The following is a 10,426-nucleotide window of genomic DNA, read 5'->3' on the forward strand; positions in this document are numbered from 1 at the left end:
TTTAATTTTAAAATGTAATAGAAAGAAAAAAGAGTTTAGACACTGTGTGCAAAGGATCATTTCTGTCAGTGGGCTGCTGTCAATCTACACCATATTTTCTTCAAACCAGCATTTACAGCAATCTGATTACAGAGCACAGTTTTCTCCAGTGGATGGGCGTTTTCACCAGTCTTGCCCCTTTTTTTTCTTGCAGCGTCACTGGAGTGCCTTGAGCTTATAGCCTAATTCCACACGCAGCGCAGCCCCTCTGCCTTATCAGCCTCCCACAGCCCGGGAAGCCTCAGTGTGCCTCTGTCCTTTGCCACAAACATGAGGTTCAAGTTCCCTCTCATGGCCATTGGCCTGGAAGTTGTCATGATTGTTTTATTTGCATTATTTGTTCAGTATGAAACGAGTGTGAACACTTCCAGGAATCCCAACGAGACTGAGTCAGCTGCCATGGACGTGGAGAAAACCATGGAATCGTATCCCCGTGAGTGAGCCGTGCTTCTTATCGTACATTTTTGGGTTCTCAGAATGGGAGGTCTGTGGATATTGTAACCTGTAGCGCTCTACATTGGAGCCCCTTGTAGAATTATGTGACAGTTCTGAGTGCTAAGGGTATATAAGTTTATGCTGGGACATTTGGTCTCTGCAGTTCATGTGTTTGGACAGAATCCGTATGTGTGAAACTATCAGAACAAGCAGCTGAGAATTGAATTAATTGATCGATTTTTGACCTTCTTTTTCTGTTTTTAATTTAAAAAATGTTTTACTGGAGTATAGTTGCTTTGGAGAAGGAAATGGCAACCCACTCCAGTGTTCTTGCCTGGAGAATCCCAGGGACAGGGGAGCCTGGTGGGCTGCCGTCTATGGGGTCGCACAGAGTCAGACACGACTGAAGAGTCAGACACGACTGAAGCGACTTAGCAGCAGCAGCAGCAGCATAGTTGCTCTACAATATTGTGTTAGTTTCTGTCGTGAGGCAAAGTGAATCAGTTATATGTGTACATATATCCCCTCTTTTCTAGATTTCCTTCCCATTTAGGTAAATGACTTGCCTTTTCTTTGATTACTAGTTCTGCAAGGTATAAAAATATCCCTCCCCCACTGAAAAAAAAGACTTAAGAGTTAACTTTGGAGGAGAAACTAGAAACAAAATGTAATGGGGAAAGGGAACCTGGATTTCATGTGAGAGCCCTAAGGTATAAGAAGGGATATTAAGGATGATACAGGATATAAATGATACTGTTGTTTAGTCACTAAGTCATGACCAACTCTTTGTGACCCCATGGCCACAACTCACCAGGCTCCTCTGTCCATGGGGTTTCCTAGGCAAGAATACTGGACTGGGTTGCCATTTCCTTCTCCAGGGTATTTTCCTACCGGAGGGATGGAACCCACGTCTCCTGCATTGGCAGGCAGATTCTTTACCACTGAGCCACCAGGGAAGCCCTGGAAATGCTGTACTGAGGGTTTTATAATATTCTGAAAGGAAGGCTGTTCCTCTGAGATGAGAATAGAATTGTGAGCACCCAACATAGTTTAAAAGCAGAACCCTTCCCTGGGAATGGCGACTGAAAGAAAGAAAGGATTTAGTTTCAAGTTTGGAAGAACAGGTTACGAAATATTTAGTATAACAATAATAATTACCATTTACTGACTGCCTATGATGAGCCAGGCATACTCCTCACCTTGTTAACTGGTGGGGGGGAGGAAGTAACATAATCCTATTATATAGACTGGTTTTTTAGTGAGGTATAAATAATTTATTATTTATTAAATGTTAAATTGTATTAAATTATTCTAATAGCAATATTTATTATAGTTCTACAGCCTATCTCTAAGCTTTTCAAAAACAATGTGACATTTGTTCTTTTATTTCTACATTTTTTGAGGGAACATATATAATGGGGGGCATTCTCGAGTAGAAATTATGACCTAGAGTTGCTGAGTCAAAATGCACCATCTCAAGTAAAGGATACAGTTAGGGCTGTAAGTCAGAGGCTCTGAGTCCACATCTAGTTCTCTTTACAGAGATATCCGAAAGGATTTGGGATGCAAGAATTTTACAATTTGCAAGTTCAAGAACACCAAAACAGAAAAGAATTCTGTTCATCTCTGTGCGCTTCTGTACATTTCATTCCATCATCTATTCTTCTGGCTCCAACTTGAAAGTATTGCTCACAGGATTTTCTATTATATCAGCTATATCATACACGAAAACAAGAGAGGAATCAAAAAAGAATGATGTCAAGAGCAGGGTGCTTTTTCATTTTACAGAGGAAACATCAAGTCACAGTTGTCAATAATAATAATAATTAACAATCAATGTACTTTGAAACAACACACACACACACACACACACACACACACACACCACAACCTCTTCCTCACCGTAAGGGCAGGAGGGCTGGGACACAGGCAGGGGCCAGGATAAAGGAGGGAGGATTCAAGCAATAGAGGCCCCTGGGAGCCCAGAAGAAAGGCAGTAACCAGAAGACAAGGTGACATTTTACATGGAAAACAGTCTTCTTGCATTCAAAGTGCTCTCCACAGCCCAGTCTATATACAAGTCAAAGTTCTCCTTTCTAACAGGTCCACAGATACAGAGAACAGGCTTGTGGTTGCCGAGCAGGAAGAGAGGTCAAGGAGGGATAGCCTGGGAGTTTGGGATTAGCAGGTGCAAACTATTATATATAGAATGGGCAAAGTCCTAGTCATCTAGCACAGGGAAGTATATTCACTACCCTGTAATAAATTATAAAGCAAAAGGGAAAAGAGTTCTCTCTTCAGTGAGGTGGCTCTCAAGATGTAAAATTCCACCTAGTGCTAATCTTCCAGTTCAGCTACCTTCTCACTGGTTAAAATACTTTGTAGAACAGCCCTAGAAATGACATGATTTTACTGATTACATGTATATATTTTTCCCCACATTTCAAAACAACCTATGTACACCAAACTTATGTAACAGCATAAGTCACTGGAGGGAAGTTTATGAAACATTCACTAATTAAGAAGCAAAGTTCAAGTCAACAAATATTTGAGAGTGCCTGCCCAGCACCATTGGAGAAGGCAAGCACCCCACTCCAGTACTCTTGCCTGGAAAATCCCATGAACGGGGGAGCCTGGTGGGCTGCAGTCCATGGGGTCGCTAAGAGTTGGACACAACTGAGCAACTTCACTTTCACTTTTCACTTTCATGCTCCAGAGAAGGAAATGGCAACCCACTCCAGTGTTCTTGCCTGGAGAATCCCAGGGACGGGGGAGCCTGGTGGGCTGCCGTCTATGGGGTCGCTGAGAGTCGGACATGACTGAAGCGACTTAGCAGCAGCAGCAGCAGCCTAGCACCATGCACTGTGCCAAGCGCAGGGATTCAAGACAGAAAAGGCTCAGTTCCCATCTAAGAAGCTTACAGTGCATTACGAGAGTTCTCAATTGCAGTATGCTGAAAGTCATGAATTTTTCACACTAACAGTGTGTTAGTCACTGTGTTGTGTCTGACTCTTTTGTGACTGTCGCCCAGCAGGCTCCTCTGTCCATGGGATTCTCCAGGCAAGAATGCTAGACAGGGTTGCCGTGCCTTTCTCCAAAGGATCTTCCTAACCCAGGGCTCGAACCCAGGTCTCCAGCATTGCAGGCAGATTCTTTGCCATCTGAGCCACCAGGGAAGCTCTAAAAATAAATCAAGTGGGATATTAATTTACATTTGAAACAAATTCAATTGAATATAAGTTTATTCATGCCTCTCACTTACTGCATTCAGCTGTGCAATGCCGAGAAAGGGGAGAGGTCACAGAGACCTGGCCTCTGAACCCATCCCAGGGCACAACCACAGAAGTGGGTGGCACACCCGACGTCACATGGCACGTAATGACGGGCCCCAGAGAAACTAGCTCGACTCCATGGTTTTGGCTTTCATGGCACCCAGCAAAGAGTTGACCACTTTGTTGAGGCCAATAATTTGACAAGAAATGAGGCCCGACTGTGGCTGAGGCTCAGTGGTAAAGAATCCACCTGCCAAAGCAGGAGACGCAGGAGATACAGGTTCAACCCCCGGAGTGGGAAGTCCCCTGGAGGAGGGAATGACAACCCACTCAGTGCTCTTGCCTGGAAAAAGCCACGGACAGAGGAGTCTGGTGGGCTAGAGTCCATGGAATCGCAAAGAGTTGGACCTGACTGAGCTCGCAGGCACACGACTATGAACTAATCCTTGCTAACACGCAGAAAGACTAGAGAAAAGTAGAGTTTAAGAAGAAGGCTCTTTAAAGACTATTAGAAATTCTACAAACACAAGGTGTTTAATGCTTATGGGACATTAAAACCACATCAATGAATTCTTCATCCTCTGTTAAACATTAGAATCCATTAGCCTGTCTTGTCACTCTGAGTGGATCGTTTGTCCATGTGTGACCTTGTTACATTGTACATTGATCACACTTGAAGAAGTACGGAAGATACAGCAACAGATTAGTACAAGGATTTATTTTTAAAATCTCCATTTAAGAAGGTCCCTATATTTATTCAGATTTTATTTATTTATTTACTCATGTTTGGCCACGACAAGGCTTGCAGGACCTTAGTTCCCAGCCAGGGACTGAATCCAGGTCACAGCAGTGAGAGTGTCGAGTTCTAACCACTGGACTGCCAGAGAATTCCTCCTTCAGTTCATTTATTACAAGAGATTCAGCAATCTAGATATATGTTACAGGCAAAGGGTTACTAAAAGTGCCAGAAGACAATTCCTAGGAAATTATTTGCTTCTATTCTAAATGATACCTGAAATTGTTACAATAACTGAGTTAACATGCTGTGTTTTATAATCTAACAATAAGATGCTGGCCTCTGGTATGCTGCCTTTGAGTTGAACAGTTTTGTTTATGTGAAAGAACTGGAAGCAGTGAGTAGAAATAGAACTGAAATCTTGGCTTCTAACTACCTTCTCCACTGAGGGGCTCATTCCAGGTCATGGCAAAGAAAGCACAAGGTAAACCAAGCAGGCATACACTAACGGGGATGTGTCAGGAGAACACAGGATCCTACGGGAAAGAACACCAATTAGCTCAATTGGGGGGCAATGGCAACCCACTCCAGTTCTCGTGCCTGGAAAATCCCATGGACGTAGGAGCCTGGTAGGCTGCAGTCCATGGGGTCGCTAAGAGTCGGACACGGCAGAGCGACTTCACTTTCACTTTTCACTTTCCTGCATTGGAAAAGGAAATGGCAACCCACTCCAGTGTTCTTGCCTGGAGAATCCCAAGGACAGCGGAGCCTGGTGGGCTGCCATCTATGGGGTCACACAGAGTCGGACACGACTGAAGCGACTTAGCAGCAGCAGAGGTTTAAGAATAAGAATAGTGTGATGATGATAGATTATAACACACTGAAACAAAGGAAAAAGGCTTCATTGAGTCCATAGAAATATACCCTAAAGCAGGGTAAGGGGATCAGATTGGAGTTCTTTATATACAAATGCCAACTAATTAATTACAAAAGAAGTAATAGATACAAAAATTATAATTTTGAAATTAAAAAATGTAACAATTGACTCTAGCAAGGTTCACCAATGACTGCTAAAATTAGGTAAAAAGTGATTGGGCAACTCAGGATGAAAGGTATATCCACAGGAAGCGATCTGGCAGAACAGTCTTAAGCAAGTGGTCTGATGTATCATCACCAGTAGTACGACAAACAAATTATGTGCTACCTGGTATGATGAAATGGCAATTGCACAACACCATCTGTATTCATAGTCTTGCCAAAAATATATAGTCTGATTCTAATTTTGGTGAAATAAACAAATGCAAACTGTGGTACATTCCATATTAAAGGCAAATCAATACCACCAGTAAAAAGCATGGTGTGAAGTGAAGTGAAAGTCGCTCAGTCATGTCTGACTGCAACCCCATGGACTATACAGTCCATGGAATTCTCCAGGCCAGAATACTGGATTGGGTAGCCTTTTGCTTCTCCAGGGGATCTTCCCAACCCAGGGATTGAAACCAGGTCTCCCTCATTGCAGGCGGATTCTTTACCAGCTGAGCCACAGGGAAACCCAAAAAAGCCTGGTGAGAGACTCTAAATTAAAAGAGTCTAAAGACATGTAATAAGGGCTTCTCAGGTGACTCAGTGGTGAAGAATCCACCTGCCAGTGTAGGAGATGCAGGAGACACAGGTTCGATCCCTAGATTGGGAAGATCCCCTGGAAGACGAAACGGCAACCCACTCCAGTATTGCTGGGATAATCCCATGGACAGAGGAGCCTGAAGGGCTACAGTCCATGGGGTCACAAGAGTTGAGCGACTGAGCATGCATACAAAGACACATAACAAACAAAATATATGAAACTTGAGTAGATAAAGGGGGTCAAAAAATCCTATAAAAGTACAATTGGGAAACAGTCAAATAAATTCAAATATAGATTCCAAATCGGATGTTACTGTATCCATGTTATATTTTTAGATGTGAGGATAATACTGTGGTTATTTAAAACAATGCTCTTTTGCTTTGGAGATTCACGCTGAAGTGGTTTAGGGCAAAATCTCATACTTTTCAATGGTTTGAGAGATATATCTGGAAAGAGAGAACAAATACAGAAAACATTAGCAACTGATAAATCTAGGGAAACAGTACATAGCTCTTCATTGTACTATTTTTTCCAAATATTTGAAATATATAAAAACAGAATATGTGAAAGTAGGGGAGGAAAGATACCACTACTGGGATACTACTTTCAGAAAAGATAAGTTCAGGACGAACCCCAGATGGTTCAAAAGATTGGAACTCACGAAGAACCAGTCGCTATCTGCATGCAAACAGCTTGCCAGCCCTCAGTCATTAAAAAACAAACAAACCAAACCAAACCAGCCAACCAGCTTCTAATTCGAGAGTGAGTTGAACAGTTTTAACTATCTGATCCAGAAGAATCCTTTCTCTGAATAAGAGCCCTAGAATCCCAAAGAGGCAAATTCTCAGCGGCCCTCACCTGTGAGTCATTTATTCCTGCATAAACTAGGCATCTCCGGAAAAGCTGGAGTTGCCAAACCTTCTGCTGGGTCTCCAAGGAACGGGCCATTTAGAGATTCCTACCTTAACGCTTGCACTCACTTTCCCCTGGAAGCACGCCTTACCGGCAGTACTCGTTCAACAGTCTATCTGAATAAATGGTAAACGGGCACAGACAAGCACATAAACACATGAACTAAAACCAGAGGGGCACCCACAGTGTTGCAGCCGTGCCCAGCGGCACTGTGCAGAGCGCCTGGTCCTTGAAAGTCATCTGGAAGTAGGCCAGGTAAAGAAGCGTTGGAGGTCATCGGAGGTGGAGGAATTGCCTAGAGGTCCAGCGGTTAGAACTCAGTGCTCTCACTGCTCGGGCCCCAGGTTCAATCCCTGGTCAGGGAACTAAGATCCTACAAGCCACACAGAGTGCCCCCCCCCCCAAAAAAAAGTCGGGTGTGGGGAGGAGCGGACATTCTAGGCAGCAGGCATGTACAGGAGGTAGAGGGGAAAGAAGGCTCTGTTTCATTTTGTTTGTGGTTGGTGGTGGAAGAGGAGAGTTGAAATCATCAATTACATTTTAAAGTTATCAGGGCTTTCAAAGATATCCTGGTCCAAGCTACATGTGATAGTAAAATACAGAATAAAATTACCAGACATTGCCAAATTTACTTTAGAGGCTAAAATTGCCTGCTATTGATAGAAACAGACAAATACTATATGACATCACTTATGCATGGAATCTAAAAAATAATACAAATGAATCTGTATACAAAACAGATACAGACTCACAGACACAGAAAACAAACTTATGGCTACCGAAGAGGAGAGGAATGGACAAATTAAGAGTATGGAATTAACAGATAAAAACTGCTTTACCTAAAATAAATAAGCAACAAGGATTTACTATATAGCACAGGGAATCTGACTCAATATCTTGTAAAAACCTATAATGGAATGTAATCTGAAAAAAAAAAAAAGTGAATCACAGTACCTTAAACCAACACAATTTTTTAAATCAATTATAATTCAATTTTTAAAAATTGCCAGCTATTGAGAATATCTGATTTAGATGAGACTTGGCAGTCCTTGAAACCTGTCAGAGTACTTCACAGAAATTCCAACCAGTAAAGAAATACCTTTTTCCTTCCATAAAGAATTCCTTTAATGCAGCATAATTGAACTGCGCCATAAAACTGACTTGATGACCCTCTCCCTAGTGCTTACCCACAAATAAATTTCTAGAGCAGGATGAAAGATAATGCATCATCCTAACTGTTTATAAACCTTTTTATCCATACCTTTTATACAGAATCATTATCTGTTGAGTCAACTTTGTAAGCTCTCTTTAGCAATTTAAATAATAGATGAGGTTCTAGGGGTCTGCCCTGGTGGCTCAGAGGTTAAAGCCTCTACCTGCAATGCGGGAGACCTGGGTTCCATCCCTGGGTCAGGAAGATCCCCTGGAGAAGAAAATGACAACCCACTCCAGTACTCTTGCCTGGAGAATCCCTTGGACGGAGGAGCCTAGTGGGCTACAGTCCACCGGGTCGCAGAGTCGGACCCGACTGAGCGACTTCACTTTCTTGAGGTTCTTAGGCCCCCTTGTGGCGAAAAGCAGTAACAAGCATGAGATTACAGGAGAAAAAAAAATCGGACCACCGTCAACGCAGGACATTCCTCCCTCCTACAGCATATCTGGTTTCCCATCAGCTGTAAGAGCTACTCTGGGGACAACTAGGGAAATCTGAACATGACGTGCTAGATTATAATTATAAATTGTGATTATTCTGCCAGGAATGATGATGGTGTTATGATTGTGTAGAAAAATGTCCTTAAATTTTTAGGGATACATAAGTGTTTAGAAGTGAAATGTCATGTCTGTTATTTACTTCAAAATATTTCAAGAAAAAATAGGGGATGAAGCATGTACATAGCAAAATGTTAACAACTGTTAAATCTAGGTGATAGATATATTTGTGTCCATTATACTAGTCTTCTACTTTTCTGTAGGTATGAAAAATTTGTATAAGAAAAATTAAAAATAAAGGGGGGAAATGTCTGATTTACCACCAAAGGGGGAGAAGGATGGAATCTGAAGAATTATTCCTCCTAGTGTGAGTCATTAAAAATTGGCTAAGCCAATTTTTAAATTAGTTGGCTACTCCATATTTTTAAATCAGCAGACTGTAGGAGGAACAAGAGCACTCTAGGGGGTAAAAAAGAAAAAATTTTAGAAAAGTAGCTTGAAGTAATGAAAAAACCCAGTGAAGTCAGTAGACTGGGTTCTTACTCTAATTTTAGCTTTGTGAGTATAAGTAAATTATCTAATTTCCCTAGATCTTAGAGTCTGATCTAAAAACAAAGTAAAATGAACAACAAAGACCTATTGTTCAGCACAAGGAACCCTTATAATAACCTATGATGGGAGCACATCTGAAAAAGAATATAGACAGACAGGTATGAATTATTGTGTTATATGTACATTTGAAATTAACACAATATTGTAAATCAACTATGCATCAATAAAATAAACATCAGCAAAGGAAGTTGTAGAGCTAGGAGAGACGTTAGACTTCATCAAATTCAAACTGTTCTTTAAAAGAGGAGGAAAACTGAGTTTCAGAAAGGTCTAATAAAATCATAGCAAGTTAGTAAGTCAGGCATATTCTCTGAGCTCCACTCCAACTATGACCTAAATCAAACGTTTACATTAAAAAGTGGTAAAAACAATTTGTAAAGAAAAAAAAAAAATATATATATATATATATATAGTCACCTATATTTCCAAAGCCAAACAATTTGACAGTTGCCTGTTGATAAGTCAGGTAAAATCATGTGGGTATAAGTCAAATTGTTGCCAGTATGCATTATCTCACTAGGAAAAAAAGACTGCAGCATTCTCCTCTCTGAGACCTCCTTCAAAGCTGCTAAGGAAAGAGAATCTTCAGAAATTTATTTTTTCCCTTCTCACCCTCCTCATACCAACTCTCTTGGGAGGTGGAGCCAATGAACAATAAAATGATCAAAAGACTCACTGCCTGGATGGGGTCAAAAAAAGGCTGATGCTGTGTGTGCCTGAATTAGAAGTTTGGGTCTGGTTTTCTCATCGTCTTTATTCTTAACATTTGCTGAACTCATGCACAAATGAGACTAGCTTCTAGACCACCAAAAGACCCTTGTGATTCAATACATGATGCCAACCTCTGCCTGTCCTGGGATCTGTCATGGAATAAGGCTGTAGGGTGAGTTCCCATACTTCCAACCAGCCCTTTTCAAATACTGGGAATCCTTGGAAACACAGCATCTTTATCCACTTCCAGGTGTATGATCACTGCTACAGATTAGTGCATCGGATTTAACTTGCAAAGTTTGAAAAAAATGTGATATACAAGTTATGTCGGAAGGAAAGTCAGGAAAGCTCTACAGAGACAAGGGGAGCCCCCAG

General features: G+C 41.5%; 1 protein-coding gene across 1 annotated transcript in view; it reads left to right on the forward strand.

Moving 5' to 3' along the window:
• Positions 1-287: 287 nt before the first annotated feature.
• RHAG (Rh-associated glycoprotein) overlaps positions 288-10,426 on the forward strand; it is a 20,854-nt gene continuing 10,715 nt past the window's right edge. The window contains exon 1 of the mRNA XM_010863036.1: positions 288-472. Coding sequence (XP_010861338.1) covers positions 310-472 — 163 coding nt within the window. The 5' untranslated portion in view covers positions 288-309. The remainder of the gene's footprint in view (positions 473-10,426) is intronic.

The sequence above is a fragment of the Bison bison genome, unplaced genomic scaffold (genome assembly GCF_000754665.1).
Source record: "Bison bison bison isolate TAMUID 2011002044 unplaced genomic scaffold, Bison_UMD1.0 scf7180017864487, whole genome shotgun sequence".
NCBI classification, from domain to species: Eukaryota; Metazoa; Chordata; class Mammalia; order Artiodactyla; family Bovidae; genus Bison; species Bison bison.